A 22,599-nucleotide genomic window follows, 5' to 3' on the forward strand; every position below is an offset into this window, starting at 1 on the left:
TATAGCGAGAATCACACGCCTACATCAAAAGAAAGCTGAACTTGTCCACTTCAATTAAAAAAATACATTTTGATTTTACCATGTTCCATTCTGGAGATATTGACCTTTTTGCAACACCTGCATTTGCCTGGAAGTGGTTATCTTGAACAGCGAGCAGAGTTATGGATGGTTTAAAGTCAGAGACATTGACAGGCAGATATAAAATTGAACCCAATAAATATCCTATACATCCTATACACCGAATGAAAGCCCTGAATGTGTACTTTTACGAGGAAAACAGTAAACATTGATCCCATCTACAGTTAGACAGTAATTGGTTATTGAATGCAGCTTGTGCCCACCAGATAACTTCAGAGAAGACATGGACGTGAACTCCTCAATATTCACAAAATAAGGCCTATAGCGACATATAAATACTATATACCGTATGAAACAGAAGACTCTCTGCTTTCATAAGGAAAAAAATTGTACTGTAATAATAAAAAAAATCACACCCCTGTGAAGTGAGCAGTGCAACTCTACTTCTCTACTTATTCACTACAGCTCGCTATATACGGACTGAGGCAGAAAGTCATGTAAACCTTTTATTTACAGTTTGGTCTGTAAACTTCTACTGTAATAATAAAAATCACACCCCTGTGAAGTGAGCGTTGCAACTGTTCTGTACTTATTCACTACAGCTCGCTATATACGGACTGAGACAGAAAGTCATGTAAACCTTTTATTTACAGTTTGGTCTGTAAACCTCTACTGTAATAATAAAAATCACACCCCTGTGAAGTGAGCGGTGCAACTGTTCTTTATAGTTGCGCGGTGCAACTGTAGAGAACAGTTGCACCGCTCACTTCACAGGGGTGTGATTTTTATTATTACAGTAGAAGTTTACAGACCAAACTGTAAATAAAAGGTTTACATGACTTTCTGTCTCAGTCCGTATATAGCGAGCTGTAGTGAATAAGTACAGAACAGTTGCAACGCTCACTTCACAGGGGTGTGATTTTTATTATTACAGTAGAAGTTTACAGACCAAACTGTAAATAAAAGGTTTACATGACTTTCTGCCTCAGTCCGTATATAGCGAGCTGTAGTGAATAAGTAGAGAAGTAGAGTTGCACTGCTCACTTCACAGGGGTGTGATTTTTTTATTATTACAGTACAATTTTTTTCCTTATGAAAGCAGAGAGTCTTCTGTTTCATACGGTATATAGTATTTATATGTCGCTATAGGCCTTATTTTGTGAATATTGAGTTCGGGTCCATGTCTTCTCTGCAGTTATATCTGGTGGGCGCAATGTGCATCCACCCAGTATCCCATTTATGACAAACTGTACATGGGATCAATGTTTACTCTTTTCCTCGTAAAAGTACACATTCAGGGCTTTCATTCGATGTATAGGATGTATAGCATATTTATTGTGTTTATTGTTATATCTGCCTGTCAATGTCTGACTATAAACCTTCATAACTATGCTTTCTTTTTGATGATGATTGCCGCCTCGCCTAATCTATCTCACTGCTTTCATTGTTTTGATCGCAGTAACATTGGGGGGGGGGTCATGGGCACATTGGGCAGCAAAAGTCTTGATCCGTACGGCTATAAAAAGTCCCATTCCACCGTTCGGTTCAGAACTATAGTATAACGGCGAGACGCGTTGTCATCAGCTGATTTTGTTTTTCAAGCTAGTGTAGGGGAACATGCCTGGGCATGCTAGCCTGGCACGGCCAGACTCATAGCGAGGGTTCACTGATGTTTCCTCCGGGGAAGAATCTTCAGTGAATCCCCGCTATGAGGCTGGCCAAGCCAGGCTATGGGCATGCAGCTTGGGGGCGATGGAGGGGAAAAAAAGCGTCACCCGGCTGTGATGTCGACGAGAAGGAAAAAATGACTTCCACAGATGACAACACCACGGTTTAGGTCGCGGAAAAGTTCGTTATACATTACACCCGGGTCGATTACGTCCCCGACGCGTTCATTGCGGTCTTATCACTACAATTATAATGAATAAAAAAGCGTTACAATCACACGTCTGAGCGATCTCCGATTATGACGGCTCTGCATGGCGATACGTGATCCACCAACGGAACACTGTCTTGTCGTGGCGGCCCCTCGATACGGTGGTTATTGTTCGTAGTATTGTAGGCTCGGGGATCGTTTGGTCGCTACAGTATGAAGAAGGAAACATGCATCTGTCCATGTGTGTTGCAGATGTTATGCATTGCAATGCCGATCTGGTGCATATGTGTTTAGGCAATAGGCAGCGTTCCGTTCAGCGTTCAACTGGCTTCTACACGTAAAGCGGCCAGCCCTCCTGTTTTCAGGAGGGGAGGGGGGTTTTTGTTTTTTGTTTTTTTTTCTGATCACGTGAGCGGGAGTAAGCAGCAATGATAGGGCGATGGTTCTTCATTGTCCGGGTGGGTAAAAAGATGAATGAAAGTATTCTATAAAAAAGTGATTGAAACGTATTGATACGTGATCCGCACCCGACGTTTGATTAATTGATAACGTATTGATACGCGATCCGCGTTGGGAGTGTTAAGCAGCAGAGCAAGCATTAGCACTTTAAAACGTAGGTATAGGTAAAAGCACAACATAACAAGTAAATTAACCCATTTTGGGCGGGAACCCCTTTTGGTGTTTTAAACATTGTTATAATTTAGCTATTTAAAAATAGCAGATCTACAAGCTCATAGCGCGCCACCGAGTGGCGAGCTATGAGCTTGTAGGTCTGCTATTTTTGAAAAAAAACGTGAAAATATTTATTTCAGAAAACTGGAGGATTTATAAGATTTTTTTTAAATTTCGAGGTCAGGCCTAAATGTATTAACACGTTGACGGCATAACCCATGTTCCACGCTATTTAATCCAATATCCAACGCTGCTGGGATTGTTTAATTACCGTTGGAGCATAACGCCAAACTATTTGCACCTTTGATCCGTGAAAAACTGCTAGTAAACACTCCCAGCATTGGTTATTGAGCCGACAACAAAAGCCTTGACTTCCTTGATCCGGGTCACAGACAAAGAGCAAAGCGAGCCCAGATTGTCTCTACCCCCTCGTTCACTTTGTAGTGTACTGTACACACTATATCTAATTTTCACGGGGCAAGACTATAGTATTAGACACTCAGTCCTGATGCTGGCGGTAACTTCACCATTATGCCGATTTTGACCGAATAGAGCAAATCTGGCAATGTCATCTGTCCGGGATGATGAGCGATCATCGTTTATGTTAATATCCAAGTCAAATTAATCTCTAATCAAGCCCCACATATCGCATTTTAAACAGCTATATGCACATAAAAACCGCGCGCATGCGTGCGAGAGCGTGCACGCGAGGATTTCGGCCGGTTTTAGTGTGCTCTGTGACGCACACTCATGCTTCCGCGGTGCTTCGCAATTAAGGAATCACGGGAAAGTTCTGCCCTCCCTTGAGCACATAATACGCTCCAGAGCCGGAAAGGGCGTCTTTACGTTTATATGTCTATGTTCCAGACCTCCAGTTCTAGGCAACACAGAATGGGGGGGACTTTATTTTTTTCCACACACCAACTCTAAAGGTATATTAATGACATAGCCTAGTAAAATGTTGAAAATGAGTGTTATCCCCCTTTATGTATTCAGGGGTGATAATTCATTGGGATTTGGCACAGAAAGAGGACTAAATCAGAGAGAGAGAGAGAGAGAGAGAGAGAGAGAGCGAGAGCGAGAGCGAGAGCGAGAGAGGAAGAGAGAGAGAGAGGAAGAGAGAGAGAGAGACGCGTGTGGGTGAAATTTGCATCAGACTCACTCTTCAATTTACCACACTGTGAACTACCTGGGATGAAGTGATTTAGCATGAATGAATCGCGGCTCCTTTCACGACACCGCCGTGACGATTGCCTCTCGTTACCCCTTTTCTCTGAGAGGCAGAGGAAACCGAGGGAGGGAGAGAAGGAGAGGAAGAAAAGATTGCAAGGTTGAAAGCATTTCACGGGCCATGGGGCTTAGAGGAAGCTCTCAGAGCCCCCCCCCGTCATCCAAAGGACCCTAACGAGGCCGCTTGCACGTAATTGTAGTATATGAGTCTATTTACAGAAGACCGTCTTCATTTGAAGAAAAGACAAAAATGGCTATTCAGCATACGAGCACCACGGTGCACTTCCTTGGTTCATTGGTGTGAAAAAGACTGGAGCCCAAATGATGCACACGTGTGTGTGTGTGTGTGTGTGTGTGTGTGTGTGTGTGTGTGTGTGTGTGTGTGTGTGTGTGTGTGTGTGTGTGTGTGTGTGTGTGTGTGTGTTAGGGCATTAAGCAACTAGTCGACTAGTAAATCCACTAGTCAACCTTGTTGGTACTAGTTGACTAGTTTTTATTTATTTATTTTTCCCCGGTTTTGTAGGCCTCAAGATCAGGTAGATTATAGTTATAGTAACCAATGTACAGTTTTTAAATGTACAAATATTTATTTCCAAAAAAAAAGAAAAAATACTTTTTTCTTTTTTTTTTTTAACATAATAGGTAGTTATATAGTTCACCGTAGGTCGGTGTGTGACCGAGAGAGTCTGGGATTAACACAGAAGGTGCACAAGAGTTTAATTAAGCTATAATTAATATAAAAAAAAGTTCACGGCGTGGAGTGGGTTAAAAAATGACTAGAATGAATGCCCTAGTGTGTGTGTGTGTGTGTGTGTGTGTGTGTGTGTGTGTGTGTGTGTGCGCGCGCGTGTGCGTGTGTGCGTGCTGTCCCTCAAACAATCTTTTCAGATGGGGGTCTACAATCTTTGGTCTAAATAGACTGGCTGATCATAGGCAGGCCACAAGCCATGCCGTTCCCTTGTGGATCCTGAGAATCATGCAAGGCGTGTCCAGAATGAAACCAAATAGCTGGAGATGAGCATATAACGAGAACCGGGTTAAAGAACGCTGTACTGTAGCTCCCTTCACTGGAGCTACCACTCCTCCAGGCTGCAGAGTAAGACACGACCACGGCGGGCCTCTTAGCTTCACTGAAGCTCCAATTATCTCCATCCGTGGCCGGCGTGTTCCCGTTCAGCCAGGTGTATGATGTGCTGTGTACGGAGCAGCACGAGCCGGCCCTGCAGGTCCAGGGGGCTTTCTTTTATTTTTCTTCCTTTTTTCTGCAAACTCTTCCAAACACAAGCCATCAACGGAGGGACGGAAAGTAGGAGACGAGAGAGAGAGAGAGAGAGAGTGCTGGTGTTGGATTTTGATTACATGTTGAGGTGTTTTAGCTTACGAGGCACGGCACTTGACCCCTTGGGGTGTTTGGGTGGGCGGGTGGGCGGGGGGGGGGGGGGGGGGCAATGCCGACTGAAGCAAGATAAAGGGACGGAAATTTGCAGAGCACCGGCAGAATGAGACGTGTTTACAGCGCTCGTCAGCCGATCACGGACGGGGCAAAGCGCGAGTGGTGATTTTCCTTCCCAGAACACCTCGGATGTGAGTTCAGGAGTGCGGTGAGACGTAGCCCCCCGCCCCTGGGGACGTGTGATGTAACAGTCAAGTCGGTCGGTCTCTCCACACTGGGATAGACGCCCAAAGGAGAAAAAACTAATAAATAAATAAAAGTATAAGGAGCTGAAATAGGATTATGTACTTCAATCAAGCTCCGCTCCACAAGGACACATCTTCCAGGCTCAATGTCAAAGACCTGCTGCTTTGACAAGTGGCGTCGATGTCCGCAACGACACCAGACGGCTTCCACCAGATGCTGGCAATTTGTCATTTTGAGCGTGGTATTTTTAGTTTTTGTTTTACCACTTAGATCCCGACACAAATGTCCCAGGACTCTATAGAGGGTATGCACGTGACATCATCATCATACCAGGAAGTTATGCAGGAACGCCTACTGAGTGGCCAAAAACTACTTTCTGGCTTTGACAGCCCATACATCCACACAGAAAAGTCCTATTTGATTGCATTACATGACTTTAAACAACATTAAATTCACTTTGTCACTCACTTTGCCACTCGATCTGCCATTCACTTTATGCAACCTCTATAGACAATTACGTGCAGGCTGCCCTTGGCGCAATCATAGCTGCGGTGTCACATTAAGAAGGACGAACAGGGTTCATACAAGGATCAAGTTGCAGGTCCTGTCCAGGGCCACGAGGAACCCACCCCGATGCTCCCCCTTCCGGAAATAGGCACGTGGCGAGACATGGAGGCAAGGGCACGACTCAGGGCATCTGAGAAGACATGAATCCAGTTAATAAGAGGGATTCAGAGATAATTAGCAGGAAAAGACGGGAGTGCGAGGGGGGTGGGGGTGTTGGAGGCTGATGCCTAAATGTAGGCCTTGCAAAAAAAAGTAGCTCATCTACAAGCTCACAGCAAGTTGCCTCTGCGTTGCTTATAGATCGGCTATATTCAGCACACGGCGCTCTCCTACGACAAACTGTATATGGGTCTTGATGCACAAACAAACACAAACAAGGGACTAAATTATTTTCGCTCCTATGCCACCAAAATGTGGAACGCCCTACCAACAGTCATTAAGACATGCAAATCCCTTGACTCCTTCAAAACCGCTCTCAAAGGGCACCTACGGATGGCTGCAATTCGAAACTGGCCTCCGTAAAATCTGAATCCCCCCTCCCACCGCCCACCCCCTTTTCCCCACACTGTATATTTTTCTTTTCCCTTTTTACCTCCCTTATGATGAATTCCTGTTCTGTTCTTTGACTATATAGAAGTGTATATTTGTACGTCTCTAAATGTTTTGATTAATTGAACAAGGTGGACCCTCTTGTAAACAAGTGTAATGCTTAATTGGGTCGTCCACTCACAGTTAACACTGTATTTGTATTGAGTTTGTGCTTGAAATGTACTGTAATTCTGCAAACTGTTATGAAATAAATATTTCAATCAATCAAAAAAAGATGGAGGATGAAAGGGGAGTGTGGAGTGTGGAGATGTGAGGAAGCTGGCCATCTGAACTGAGAGATCTTTAACTGGGGGGGGGGGGGGGGGGGGGGGGGGGGTTGTCATGTCCTCTCCTGCTCTTTCTTCCTCTCCTCTGCCTCTATCTTCCTCTCCCTCTCCTCTATCTTTCTCTCCCTCTCCGGCCCATCTGAACGTGTTCATCTCCTTCAAGGCTGGGTAATTACAGCAGAAAAACCCCTTGCTCGACATAAAGCACACTCTGGTTAATATCAAGGACTGATTGTTGATTTACCTCATAATTAGGCAGCTCCCAATTACCAACGTCAGCTGCCTTTTCATCCATCGGAGTGGAAGCTCACATAACAGCTTTACTTTCATGTAAGGTACATGATGAGGCCTAAATGTTCAGCCCACTATATATATATATTTATATTTTTTACCACAGATGTACAGTTGGAGGCCATCGATATTGTCCTTTTCTTTTTGCTGAGTTTTGCGTGATCTGCGCAAAAGGACAGTTAACCCTATTTTTGAAAAATCGTGAAAATATTTATTTCAGAAAACTGGAGGATTTAGAAGGATTTTTTAAAATGTTGAGGTCAGGTCTAAATGGGTCAAATGATAAGGGACAATATCGGTGGCACCCAACTGTAAGGGCTCTGAATTGCAGGGTAACTTCCTGGGCTATCTGGGGAGCACAGATTGATTTACTTTTCCTCTCCTCCCGTCCCTTCTGTCGTCATGCCCCTCCATTACTCATGTTGTTGAGTTTTCCAGAAAGTGTTGATTGATACCGTCGGCCAAAACAAATCTCTTGGGAGAACTCAGAATGAAAGCTTCAGCCCGACTTTCCACTGTTTCTACTGCCACACGGAGCCAATCTCATATCCCTTCGTTACCACCGTTTGAGTTCTCCAGAATTTGTTGATTTGCGCGAGCGTACTAATGATTGAAATGGAAGCGTTGGCCGAAAATTGCTTCCATTGTACTTTGAGCCAAACCGCCGGCGGCCTCCCTCTCTCTCCCTCTCTCATGAAACCATATGTTTAAAACGCTTGAACCTATTCCGGTGGCGAACCTTTGGTGAAAATAACCAATCTAACAAGCTCAAAACGCATTGTAGGTAGGCTATTTTTGTTTACCGTGGGCGGTAGCAGTGGGTAGCAGTGGGCCTAGCATAGACCCCTGGGGGACTCTGGTCAACTAACCATACACGGTTTTAAGTTGTTAATGATATAAAAATCACACCCGTGTGAACTGAGTGGTGCAACTGTTCACACACTATGTCACACACTAACCATAGCAACCATGCTCATCTGTACGTCATCTGCCATTATTCTACAGTGAAAAAGGGGTCCGTTTGCCTCGGATGAACGTTGTTCACAGAGATGCCTGGTAAGCAAGAACGGGATCTGTTTACCAGAAAACCCCAGTACACCAGAATGCTTCTCCCAAAACAAACAGAGCGGCGCATTAGAGCGAGGGACCACGCGCACTGCTCGGAAACAAACCGTCTCCTCGTTATAACAACACGCGCCGACTCACTTCCGCTCGGATCACGTTAACCCATATTGGGCGGGAAGCCCTTTTGGTGTTTCAAGCATTAGGTTATACTTTAGCTATTGAAAAATAGCAGATCTACAAGCTCATAGCGCGGCACCGAGTGCCGCGCTATGAGCTTGTAGCTCTGCTGTTTTTGAGAAATCGTGAAAATGTGTTGCAAATCTTTGAATGTATATTCTTTCAGAGCGAACGTTTTTTAACTCAAATCTTTTCTTCTGGGGGGAGGTCCCTGGAACAACATATTTTCAGATGGGGGGTCGGAGGCCAATTACAGATATTTCTGGGGGTCCTTGGCATGAAAATGTTTGAGAACGACTGACATAGAAACATGAGGTTTTTTCAGAAAACTGTCAGGATTTAGAAGGCATTTGTAGAATCGTCCTCAGGTCTAAGTGGGTTAAACGCTGGGACCGCCATGGGCGCTGGAGGAGACCGCTTTCCGGGGGAGGCCAAGACGCTGGGAGAGCCACTTACGTAACGGCACAACGGGCGCGGACGTAAATAAAAGGTGACAGGGACTGTACGAGCGGTGGTTTGGGCGACTGTGAGCACCCATGCACGGAGCCCATAAACGGGCTTGTTGTCCACGCAGAGATTCACATAGAATGTTTTAACCCATTTTGACCTGAGATCAGATTCTAAAAATGTCTTCTACATCCTGACAGTTTTCTGAAAAAGCTATGTTTCTATGTCAGTGGTTCTTCGATTTTTCAAAAATAGCAGATCTACAAGCTCGTAGCGCGCCACTCGGTGGCGCGCTATGAGCTTGTAGATCTGCTATTTTTCAATAGCTAAAGCATAACATAATGCTAACACCAAAAGGGGTTCCCGCCCAAAGTGGGTTAAGAGATGCTGATGGGCTGAGATCAGCGGGGGAAAGTAACTAGGTACGTGTACTCAAGTACTGCACTTAAAATGTATCCTTATCCTTTAAGTCTTAATAATAATAGTAATAATACAAAATGTTACTATGAAAGTGCATAAGAATGGGTAATTCTGCGCAGTGACCACACCTACATATACTTTTGGTAATGCAAGTTTTGATGCCAACACTTTGACTCAGACGTTTGCTCATAACAGGGTATTTTATACATTGTGGTATATTGATTACTTTTACTAAAGTAAATAATCTGTGTATTATTAGGCTGAGCTGAAGGAATGCAGCTTCTTTGGAATGCTTAATTTAAAAGATAATCACTTGTTCCCATTGGTACCGTTGTAGGGGGGGGGGGGGGGAACTCATATGGACTGAAGTCCTGAGAACTAAGCGGTTCTCCTTGTTCAGGATGCCAAAAACCAAGGTGTGTGTGTGTGTGTGTGTGTGTGTGTGTGTGTGTGTGTGTGTGTGTGTGTCTCAAGTAAACATATAAAAGAAGCTCAAAATGGTAAAGTTCACTGCAATGCATGCAGGGCCCTCTGAGTCTACTTCATTATGACCCGAGTCCACAACGCGGGTGCCTACTATGGGCTATAGTTCCAAACATTGGAACTATCCCATTGGGATAGAATGAGCACTTCCGCATCCTACTGTTACAATGGGAGGATAAAAGCGTCTGCTAAATGACTGTAATGTAATGTAATGTCACTCTCATACTATTCCACTCGGATTATGACAAACCCCCAGCATGACATAACACACACACACACAGACGCGCGCGCACACACACCATTTCCTAGTAGGGAATCCTGACACAGCAACAGTGGCACCTGTGTCTTCCATATCCACAGCCAGGGGGACAATACAGAGGGGGGGGGGGGGGGGGGGGGGGGGGAGAGAGAGAGAGAGAGAGAGAGAGAGAGAGAGAGAGAGAGAGAGAGAGAGGGGGGGGAGAGAGAGAGAGAGACGTAGTATATCTCGCCCCAGTTCAAACACCGACGAAGACCAGCTCACGACTTCAAAAGAGAGAAAAATTCATAGTTCTATGCTTTTCCCTGGCAAGTCTCAAAGGGTTAATTAGATGAGCGAGCCCCACCTCATCTGCCCTGAGGAAGAGCACCACACACACACACACACACACATACAGGTTTACATAACTGTGAGGACGTTGAAAAATAACCGCTTGTGGATCAGCGGTGTGTGCCATTACTATAAAAAAGGGGAAACCCTAACCCTCTCATCATTTCGTAAGTGTAGGCCTGAGTCCCAAAGTACTATTTTTATTTATTAATTTTTTACCAGAAGTGAAAAATCTTCACAATTTCTCAAATACTACTGTACTTGAGAAACACACACACACACACACACACACACACACACACACACACACACACACACACACACACACACACACACACACACACACACACACACACACACACACACACACACACACACACACACACACACACACACACACACACACACACACACACACACACACACACACACACACACACACACACACACACACACACACACACACTAAGGCTGTCCCCAAACATTCAAGGTTCGAATGTTCGCTCGTTAGGGTTGGCACTCGAATCTTAATTAATGGGATTGAACCATTCGTTTATTTTTTTTATTAAATAAAAAATATTATTTTTTCCCTTTTTTTTTAATTAACTCGAAAATATATCTCGGCGAGAATGCGATATGAGCATGTAAAAAAAAAGTAAGTTTCTAGTGCATTCCTGTCAGAAGTTATGAAGAAATATCTCCTAGTTCTGCTGTCCCATCTCCCGTGCTCATTTGGTGATTGGCCTGCAGCTGAGGTGATTGACCTTTCTCACCTTGTTCTGTGAGAACAAAAGAGTTCCATTGAATGGAATGTCTGACGCGTCTCTCTCACACACACACACACCAGCACACCAGCATGATCGCTGACAGGGGGGACCGTTCTTAGCAGCCATGATATATTAGCATATGCTCTCTTCAATGCGCTTCTGAGAATAATACACAGGTGGAACAAATAACGAGCAATATACGCTGTTTTAGCTGCCTGCCAGCAAGCTCACATGAGCTTGCAGATCAGCTGTTTTCGCGGCGCCACTTGACGGTGTGTGTGTGTGTGTGTGTGTGTGTGTGTGTTGGGAGAGACGAGAGAGATTGATAAAGAGCAGGGGAGACGCGCTGCGCTCTGATTAATTAGAAACAAATGGTCCGGATGTTCGCTCACTCTGCCTCCACCTGACCCGGTCACAGGGCAGTGTGTGTGTGTGCGTGACTGCGCGTGTGTATGTGCGCGCACACTTGGATTTACAAGTCTGTAACTCAGTGTACAAGTTAAACCAAAATGGTCCTTAAATTTATTTGTATTCCTTTTCATTAACTGGTATTTGTACATTGTCCGTATAGCAGACGTGAAAAATAAATAAGTAATAATAATCTGGGAAAATAAAATATTAATCTGGAAACAGTTCCAAATGAGTTGGTTCCTCAATGTTTTGCCAACCATAATGTGTCTATAGGCTTAATAGCAGACAAAAAATTAAAATAAAACAGTTCTGGCGGAAGCATACCCCATTTATTGAAAATGCACAATCTTCATGAAAAGGTTATGTTTGGGGGTTGGTATGTACTTAGGATCTCACACTCACAATGCGTTGTGAGTTCGTATCTGCCATTTACAATGACTTCCAGAAATGCTTTTGTCCTCACACGTATAGCAATACCAACGTGTGTGTGTGTGCATGGCGTGTGTGCCATATTGAACATGGCAGAGGTACATGGGCCAGTCCAAGGGAGATAAGAGGGGTTTTGTGCAGTCCAACACGCACTCCTCCTGCACATGAACACGCTACTTTAACCCATTTAGGCGTGACCTCAAAACTTAAAAAAAATCTTCTAAATTTCTGAAATAAATATTTTCACGTTTTTTCAAAAATAGCAGACCTACAAGCTCGTAGCGCGCCACTCGGTGGCGCGCTATGAGCTTGTAGATCTGCTATTTTTCAATAGCTAAATTATAACAATGTTTAAAACACCAAAAGGGGTTCCCGCCCAAAATGTGTTAAGATAGAGTCTATACAGTAGTAGCACTCTCATCTCTGCGAGGAATAGAGAGTGTGTGTGTGTGTGTGTGCGTGCGTGTGCGTGTGTGTGTGTGTGTTGGTCATGATGGATTCATTGGAAAGAACAGGGTCCCTTATTGGGTCTGGCAATAGATCACCCTGATAAGATGAGCACACTGATGTCATATCCAACACTGCTCAGATAGCTGTGTGTGCGTGTGTGTGTGTGCGTGTGTGTGTGTGTGTGTGTGTGTGTGTGTGTGTGCATGCGCGCGCGTGCGTGCGTGTGAGAGAGAGGCCAGATAAAAATATATCAAAAAGGAGAGTAGAGAGAACAAGAGAAAGGAATGATAAAAGAGAGAACGAGATAAGAAAAAAGATAAATGACGGAGGAAGAGAGAAGTGATCACTTCATTCATGTGTTGGGGTTGACTAGTGGAGGAGCTGGGAGTGAAATGGAGGAGGACATGCCTCCATTCATGTGTTGTTGGGGTTGACTAGTGGAGGAGCTGGGAGTGAAATGGAGGAGGACATGCCTCCATTCATGTGTTGGGGTTGACTAGTGGAGGAGCTGGGAGTGAAATGGAGGAGGACATGCCTCCATTCATGTGTTGGGGTTGACTAGTGGAGGAGCTGGGAGTGAAATGGAGGAGGAGGACATGCCTCCATTCATGTGTTGGGGTTGACTAGTGGAGGAGCTGGGAGTGAAATGGAGGAGGACATGCCTCCATTCATGTGTTGGGGTTGACTAGTGGAGGAGCTGGGAGTGAAATGGAGGAGGAGGACATGCCTCCATTCATGTGTTGGGGTTGACTAGTGGAGGAGCTGGGAGTGAAATGGAGGAGGAGGACATGCCTCCATTCATGTGTTGGGGTTGACTAGTGGAGGAGCTGGGAGTGAAATGGAGGAGGAGGACATGCCTCCATTCATGTGTTGGGGTTGACTAGTGGAGGAGCTGGGAGTGAAATGGAGGAGGACATGCCTCCATTCATGTGTTGGGGTTGACTAGTGGAGGAGCTGGGAGTGAAATGGAGGAGGACATGCCTCCATTCATGTGTTGGGGTTGACTAGTGGAGGAGCTGGGAGTGAAATGGAGGAGGACATGCCTCCATTCATGTGTTGGGGTTGACTAGTGGAGGAGCTGGGAGTGAAATGGAGGAGGACATGCCTCTATTCATGTGTTGGGGTTGACTAGTGGAGGAGCTGGGAGTGAAATGGAGGAGGACATGCCTCCATTCATGTGTTGGGGTTGACTAGTGGAGGAGCTGGGAGTGAAATGGAGGAGGACATGCCTCCATTCATCACCAGGCTCCACAAGCTTCATCCTCAACCCAATAGAGCACCACAGTCTGACGTCAATATCGGTAAAGGGCGCAAATCCACAGGTTCAAGTACTTTTTATTTGCATTGTAATCCCCATAGGGGGATTTTAGATTGCCCCATATAAGAACTGTGTATGGAAAATGACATCCCGGCCGTTTCACTCACATGGATATGAAGAATCAACCGACTGAGAACATTTTAGTCTAGTTTTTATTTGTTGACGAAATTGTCAGTATATTTAGTCTTAGTTTTAGTCATCATAGCTTAGTTCATTTAGTTTCCATTTAGTTTTCGTCAGTGAAAAAAGGTAGTCGACGAACATTTTTCGTCTTAGTTTTAGTCGACAAAATCAACACTGCTGACTGGTTGCTGTTGCTGCTTGTGACCAGTGTTGTCATGTGACCAGTGTTGTCATGTGACCAGTGTTGTCATGTGACCAGTGTTGTCATGTGACCAGTGTTGCCATGTGACCAGTGTTGCCAGATTCTGAAAGAGAATCAAGTTGCCGCAGGTAAAACTTCCTGACTTGCCTGCATAATGGAAATAAGAGTTAAATAGGATAGACAACGACAACACGTAGCAAATCAGGCTGGTTTCCAGGCTACCGGAACACTTGTGCCATTTCCCATTAGCTGAAACATTAACAGTTTTGGACAAACAGTCGGGTAGCAGGTTTCTGCTGGACAGCGACAATGTAGAACGGTAATCAATGTCCGTGTAGATGCTTTGCGTGTAGATGCTGGTTAATATGCTTTTTTGCTAAGTGCTGCTTCGTCCAAAAATAAATAAATGAAAACACATGTCACCTATGAGCTAACCGCCTCTGAACAGTAAACTTAAAGGTCATTCAGCATTTCAGAGCATGTTTATTCTAAAGATCAATCCATCGATCGTGTCCCAGCTTGGATCGATGGGACCAGAGTAGTGTAATTTCAGTTGCCGTTTATCGATTCGGTATCACAACAAAACATTATGCCCAATAATATCATTGTATTATACAAACATCAAAGAGGAGGCCTCTTGGAATGAGAACGTTTTAAAAAAGAAAAACAATGAGCTACTGTATTTAAGAATTATAATTATTATTATTAAAATCTTTTAACAACACTTTTTTAAGTTCCCAAAGTCGCTTTAGAAAAAGAAAGGGCTCTATACTTTTCTGTTTTCACTAAACATTAAATATGTTCTGTTCTGAATTTTCTGTTCTCCTCTGGATTCTGGGGGGTTTTAAGTGGTTACAATCGATAAATTCATATCGCATGAAGGTAAATGGCGCATTCATACAGCGCTTTCATCCAAATCGCTTCACGTAGAGTGTGCATTACATTCCCTCCATTCATAACAGTCACACACCGATGGCGGAGGAAACCAATGCAAGGCACCAATCAGGACTCAGCAACTGGGGGTTCAGAGTCTTGCTCAAGGACACTTCAACACCAACTCTGCCGCCCCGTGGCAGTCGCCGTACAACATATCTCTGGACGTTGTAAACGGAACGGGGAGAGAGCGTTGGAAAGCGGGCGGACACAAACCTTTTCTTTCCTCTCTCGGCAGCCCTCCTCGAAGGTCGTCAGCGTCTTGAAGTAGCTGCTGCGCTCGGCAGTGAAATGCACCTTGGACAGGGCGCCCTCCACCAGCGCCACGGACAGGTTGAGGCCCTCGATGTGCAGCCAGCCAATGAAGTTCCCCGCTTTGTCCATGCTCTCCACCTCCACTTCCACCTGGCAGAGAGACAGAGAGAGAGACAGAGAGAGAGAGAGAGAGAGAGAGAGAGAGAGAGAGAGAGAGAGAGAGCAAGAAATGAGGCTCAGTTAATGTACTGTATCTGGGATTAGGTCTGAGATTCCATTAGTCCTGCTGGGCTGGTTGTGTGTGTGTGTGTGTGTGTGTGTGTGGGGTCGCATTGTCTAATGCAGGAGACTCTACTGTTCTTAAATAGACAGATCATTGGATGCCCCTGAGCTCTCTATCGATTTGGCAGCCCCTCTCTCTCTCACACACCCCACCCCTGGCGTGGCGTTCCCCGTCGGCGGGGGGTCGGTCGCCCTTCTCTCGGTCGTGGCGTGGTGCACATCTTCCGCGGACAATTACTGCCAGCAGTGGTGTCAGCTAACGTCGGTTCCTTCCCCTGTCATTCTCCATTAAACACCACTGACTTGGCAGCGCTGACTGAGTACACCAGCATCTGGGCTGAAGTGTGTGAGCGTGTGCACACACGTGTGTGTGTGTGTGTGTGTGTGTGTGTGTGTGTGTGTGTGTGTGTGTGTGTGTGTGTGTGTGTATCACTGAAAAACAATCACACCCGTGTGAACTGAGTGGTGCAACTTTTGTTTCTCTGTACATGACGTGGCACACACGACAGTTTCAATCATTAGGTCTGTTTGCCAACAACTTGGCTTTGCTTCCATAAAGCCAAATGCCAAAAAGGAGGAAATGAAAAGGAGAAAGCGTGGCTTCGCAAAGTGACCGTTTAATTTACTGTCGACTCTGTAGTTCAGACTTAGTTAAGACTTCCCATATTGCCATCCTGCGTTTCTGCACACACACTAAATCATTTGCAATTAGCGGGAAGCCAAATTGCAATTCCCCCACGGTCACAAATGAGGACGGGTGAAAGCGCCAACCCTGCTGACAAAGTAGCAACGGATCTCACAACATTATGGACAATAACCCAAATATGCCTATTCAGGCTAATTTTCTATTCATTACATTTTCTTTTATAAGTGATGAACAGGGAAGGAGGGGGAAGGGGAAAAAAAATCAATAGATTTTTTTCTCTTCTTCCCGTCCTATCTGTCAGCGGGAATAACAGGAGACAGGTTTGTGGTGGAAGAGATAGTCAGAAGTTAAATGATTACGACGCGCGGCTGCTTAGCCCCTCGGCCCCCTGGGAAATCTGAGGGGAATTAGTTTGTGAACTGCTCTCTCTGCCTTTGGTCTCAGTCAAAGTAATACGAAAAAAAAAAGAAAAAAAGAACTGCTTTTTTTTTTTTGCTTTTTTTTAATGAATGCATAATCTGCACTCTGATAATTACGCACAATAATGACAAGCCAAGCACAGAACAGAACAGAGGCAAACACATGTTCTGGTTCTCCTGTTAATGTGAAACCTAGTGTACCACTTGAAAAGACCATGCGACAGAATTAACATGTGGTACATTTGTCTTCACATAATGCTCCTAGATAGATACGCACACGGTTCCTCCTCTGTGCATTGCATAATAGTTCAGAGCAGTGGTTCCCAAACTTTTTCATGTCAAGGACCCCCAAATTGACCCCCCATTTGAAAAGATATGACAGGGACCCCAATAAGAGAAGATTTGCATGGCTCTAGCAGTGATTTTCAACCCATTTCATTTCAAGGACCGCCAGTTTGACATGCATTAGTCTACGGACCCCCAATTAATAGCATTTCTATCTCTGGGACCCCCAATTTGTATTGTAAAATCAATGCTAATTTAACTCTCAGAGTGTACAAATGGAACCAAATGGACCGTCCATTTGGTTCCATTTGTACACTCTGAGTTACAGACCCATTAGGGTCCATTTGGTTCCAAACTATCATTTAGCTGGGTCCCCCCTGGAACTCCCTCAAGTACCCCTGGGGGTCCCCGGACCCCACTTTGGGAACCCCTGGTTCAGAGCACATAGGGTCAGATACCGTCAGTGCCCCCAGAGTCTTATTTTGGTGTTTGGTGCCTTGACTGAAAGGAACATATATATTTTTTAAAACCTTTATTTAAACAGTGAAAAAAAACCACATTGAGACTAAAAAATAATGTTGGCACTGCAAATGTCCTAGCAGCAAACTACCAGTCACCAGTACCCACATGGAATACACCCTCTGGTCGAACTTGCGACTTTGGAGCCACTAGCCTGCATGCATTCTGGCCAACCTGCCGACCCAGGGCAGAATGTCTAGTGTGGACGCCGTCGTTTAGCAGGGGAATGAGTCTGTCGTCCAGCGGCCTAACTCGTCTCATCCGATGCAATCTACACCACTTCCCCTTATTCTAGGTCTGTCCATCCACTCTGCTATCTGAGTCACTCGCCCGTTTTACACTCCCGCCGTCTGCGAGTGCATAGGGGCCGTTACATAACCCAGCTATTAAGAGTCATAGGGGCTGTTACATAACCCAGCTATTAAGAGTCATAGGGGCTGTTACATAACCCAGCTATTAAGAGTCATAGGGGGCTGTTACATAACCCAGCTATTAAGAGTCATAGGGGCTGTTACATAACCCAGCTATTAAGAGTCATAGGGGGCTGTTACATAACCCAGCTATTAAGAGTCATAGGGGCTGTTACATAACCCAGCTATTAAGAGTCATAGGGGCTGTTACATAACCCAGCTATTAAGAGTCATAGGGGGCTGTTACATAACCCATCTATTAAGAGTCATATGGGCTGTTACATAACCCAGCTATTAAGAGTAATAGGGGCTGTTACATAACCCAGCTATTAAGAGTCATAGGGGGCTGTTACATAACCCATCTATTAAGAGTCATAGGGGGCTGTTACATAACCCAGCTATTAAGAGTCATAGGGGCTGTTACATAACCCAGCTATTAAGAGTCATAGGGGCTGTTACATAACCCAGCTATTAAGAGTCATAGGGGCTGTTACATAACCCAGCTATTAAGAGTCATAGGGGCTGTTACATAACCCAGCTATTAAGAGTCATAGGGGGCTGTTACATAACCCATCTATTAAGAGTCATAGGGGGCTGTTACATAACCCAGCTATTAAGAGTCATAGGGGCCGTTACATAACCCAGCCATTAAGAGTCATAGGGGCTGTTACATAACCCAGCTATTAAGAGTCGCACTGAACCTGCAAAAGCACCCAAATGTCAACTAGGAAAGGTGGGGGGGGAGAGAGCAGGACCGGGCCCGCTTCCGAAATGATGGTCAGAAGGAACTGAAGTGTAACCAAAGAGCATTGAGGCAGACAAGAATTTGGCATTGTAGGAATTGAGGCATTACATTTTGTTTCACTCGGCTCCACAGAATTCCTCACGTAATATTTCACTTTGGCCACAATTTGGCCAAAGTTTGACAATTCTGGCTAGTATCGTTTAGTGACTACTTTATTAGTAGAAATGTAAACAGCACAAGGTACAGTCAGGTACAGTATGTATTAAATTAATCCGTTTAGGCCTGACCTAAAATTTAAAAAAGATCTTCTAAATCCTCCAGTTTTCTGAAATAAATATTTTCACGATTTTTCAAAAATTGCAGACCTACAAGCTCGTAGCGCGCCACTCGGTGGTGCGCTATGAGCTTGTAGATCTGTTATTTTTCAATAGCTAAATTATAACATAATGTTTAAAACACCAAAAGGGGTTCCCGCCCAGAATGGGTTAATGTCCTCTGGTTACGAGCAATACTACATGATCGCTATTACTTTAAGCTTCTACCATGGGTGTGTGAAGTAAACGCACATTCTAAAAGGGCTTTGGATAAAGGTGCTGTAGAAATGCAGACCATTTACAACCGTTGGTTTGGTAAATTGCACTTCATTAGCAACAAACGCAAATAGAGCCGAAGGCTCAACTTAACCCGTTTTGGGCGGGAGCCCCTTTTGGTGTTAGCATTATGTTATGCTTTAGCTATTGAAAAATAGCAGATCTACAAGCTCGTAGCGCGCCACCGAGTGGCGCGCTACGAGCTTGTAGGTCTGCTATTTTTGAAAAATCGAAGAACGACTGACATAGAAACATAGCTTTTTCAGAAAACTGTCAGGACGTAGAAGACATTTTGAGAATCTGATCTCAGGTCAAAATGGATTAACTAACACAAGGAGGTGCTTCTCTTACTGGTGCAGTCATCACCACTACACTTTGAACTTCAGCAAAGCAATTAGCCTGCAACGAACTAGTTGGCCAGCTGTGAACTTCGATAGCTAGAGCAACAAATGAGCCTGGGCTGTGTGTGTTCGTGTCAGCCGGCTCCAGAAGCAATCCAACGTGAAAGTCTTGCAGCATTGGCTTTTTTTTCTTTTTCCTTTTGCAAAAGAGGGGCTGTTTTCAATAGTGGTCACCAAAGCAGCATGTAAGAAAAACCTGGCTTAGGAAAAGTCGGAGCCGCGGGGAGCTTTTGTGCCTCGGCTAGCAGCCGGGGCTTAACTGTAGTGGACTGTGACGAGCTAACCATGTGTCTAATCACACGGGCAGGCCTTTATCCCATTTCGACCTGAGGACGACTCTAAATTCTAAATCCTGACTATGTCTATGTCACTCGTTCTCAAACATTTTCATTATTAATTATCTGTAATTGGCCACCGACCCCCATCTGAAAATATGTTGTTCCAGGGACCCCCCCAGAAGCAAAGATTGGAGTAAAAAATGTTGGCTCTGAAAGAATATATATTCAAAGATTTGCACCACATTCACGGTTTTTCAAAAATAGCAGACCTACAAGCTCATAGCGCGGCACTCGGTGCCGCGCTATGAGCTTGTAGACCTGCTATTTTTCAATAGCTAAAGTATAACACACCTTAAAACACCAAAAGGGGTTCCCGCCCAAAATGGGTTATTGTCCTCCTCTCCTCAAGCACATGTTCCAGGGAAATGTCAGCGTCCAGCTGACCGTTTCATTTGAGAAGGTGACGGGGAGGAACAGCAGGTACCTTCCCTACTAACCCATTTTGGGCGGGAACCTTTTGGTGTTAGCATTATTTTATGCTTTAGCTATTGAAAAATAGCAGACCTACAAGCTCATAGCGCGCCACCGAGTGGCGCGCTACGAGCTTGTAGGTCGGCTATTTTTGAAAAATCGAAGAACCACTGACATAGAAACATAGCTTTTTCAGAAAGCTGTCAGGATGTAGAAGACATTTTTAGAATCTGATCTCAGGTCAAAATGGGCTAATGAAACTGAATGAGTCGAGGACTCGAGGCCAGACATTCCTTCGCTGGCCAGAGCCTGCGGTCCCCTGACGTCAGGCAGATCCACATGGCTTCCAATGTGGACAAAATACCATTTTAGCAATTACCCGGACACCACCGTGACATGCTCCTGGAGGTCGTTCTCCTGTGTGGTGTATGTCTGCCTCGTGATTCAAAGGCAGTGTTGAAAAAATGTTCGTCAACTTTTTTCCACTGATGAAAACTAAGCTAAGCTAACTAAGTAAGCCAAGTATACTGGTGGTACTAAGACAAAACATACTGGCAATTCTGTCAACAAATACAAACTAGATTGAAATTACAGGGAGGGACTATAGTGGAGAAGAGATCATATTGTGTTTGGTTGTGTTCGGGTTGTCGCGCTCCGAAAATAGCAGAGCTGCAAGCTCACAACACACGTTGTGAGTTTGTACATCGGCTATTTTCAGCATGCAAACCAAGTGTAAAATCTGCCATTACAATGCCATCGAGGCCCACCAAAAGGCATATTTGTCGACTAAATCAACTGTAGATTTAATAATAATAATAATAGCGTGGCTTACAGTTATACAGAGAATAGCAATCAATCGATGCCAAGTGAGGATATATTGAAAAATGGCGGGATGTGATGGGCTAAATGCCCTCCACCCACCCACCCACCCACCCACCCCCCCACCCCCACACACACACACACACACACACACACTTTCCATAACTAAAGGGCAAATGAATTTGCCTTTTTTTCCCTGCGCCCACTTTAACTGAATAACTCCATTTACCACCTACTGCCAGCCTAATGGAAGGACATTTGCTCGCCACTGAACGACAGCACACTCTCCCAATGAGAGGGCGGCGCTGCTGCACGGAGCCTTAACACATTCTGGGCGGGAACCCCTTTTGGTGTTTTAAACATTATGCTATAATTTAGCTATTGAAAAATAGCAGATCTACAAGCTCATAGCGCGCCACCGAGTGGCGCGCTACGAGCTTGTAGGTCTGCTATTTTTGAAAAATCGTGAAAATGTGGCACAAATTTGGAATATATATTTTTTAACTCAAATCTTTGCTTCCGGGGGGTCCCTGAAACAACATATTTTCAGATGGGGTCCTGAGGCATATTACATATAATTTGTGGGGTCCTTGACATTATATATATTGAGCACCACGGATATAGAAACATGAGGTTTTTCAGAAAGAAATACATTTAAAAAAATTAAAAAAAATCGACGTCAGGCCTAAATTGGTTAACGATAACAAATAGCCCTCATGTGGTTATATCAATGATATGCTGGAAGTGGAGCAGGAAACCAAAAGGGCGCAGATGGACAAGCAGCGGCAATCAAACCAGTGGCAGCACCGTCCAGCGTCCAGCCGGCCTCATTATCCATCATTACACGTTAAAGAACAGCCATGCTATACTAGCCTGGCTAATAAGCCAGACTCAAATCACACTGTCGTGTGGTATTTGAGTCTGGAGATGCTGTGTATGGATCTTGTTTCCCGGGGGGCGGGTTCAAACATTTTCTCTTTGACGCAATTGGTCAGAGCTACTGTCAGTCAAAGGTCTCAAGCATTGAACGTCACTGTACCAAAGCCCGCCCATATTGCATACCGTGTCCCGATTGGCCACACCAGTTCTCTGGTGTAGGAAATGGGCGTACAATTGAGCCTCTCCAGACCGTAATCCGACGGCAGGCAATTTTTTTTTTCTCAACGGCTGATTCGGTCTTGCTTATTAGCCAGGCTAATGCTATACAGTAGGTCAATATACGGGGACATTATACTAATGTATACTGCTGCTGTCGGGCAGACACCTCTTATCTCCATATTCTGACTTTTTTAGCAGATCCACAAGCTCAAAATGTTCGATCTGCTACTTTTCATATGCTGAAAAGTAAGCATTTTGTAGTCTTCATGCGACAGAGACTGTGTTATATGTCAAAACAATTCACAGGTTGCAATGACCGTGGCAATCGGTGGAAAATCT

General features: G+C 44.7%; 1 protein-coding gene across 1 annotated transcript in view; it reads right to left on the reverse strand.

Moving 5' to 3' along the window:
* The window catches only part of snd1 (staphylococcal nuclease and tudor domain containing 1), a 361,345-nt gene that overhangs the window by 153,516 nt on the left and 185,230 nt on the right, over positions 1-22,599 (reverse strand). The window contains exon 17 of the mRNA XM_079493746.1: positions 15,259-15,447. Within this exon, the coding sequence (XP_079349872.1) occupies positions 15,259-15,447 (189 nt within the window). The remainder of the gene's footprint in view (positions 1-15,258; positions 15,448-22,599) is intronic.

This window comes from Electrona antarctica (genome assembly GCF_951216825.1).
Source record: "Electrona antarctica genome assembly, chromosome: 23".
NCBI classification, from domain to species: domain Eukaryota; kingdom Metazoa; phylum Chordata; class Actinopteri; order Myctophiformes; family Myctophidae; genus Electrona; species Electrona antarctica.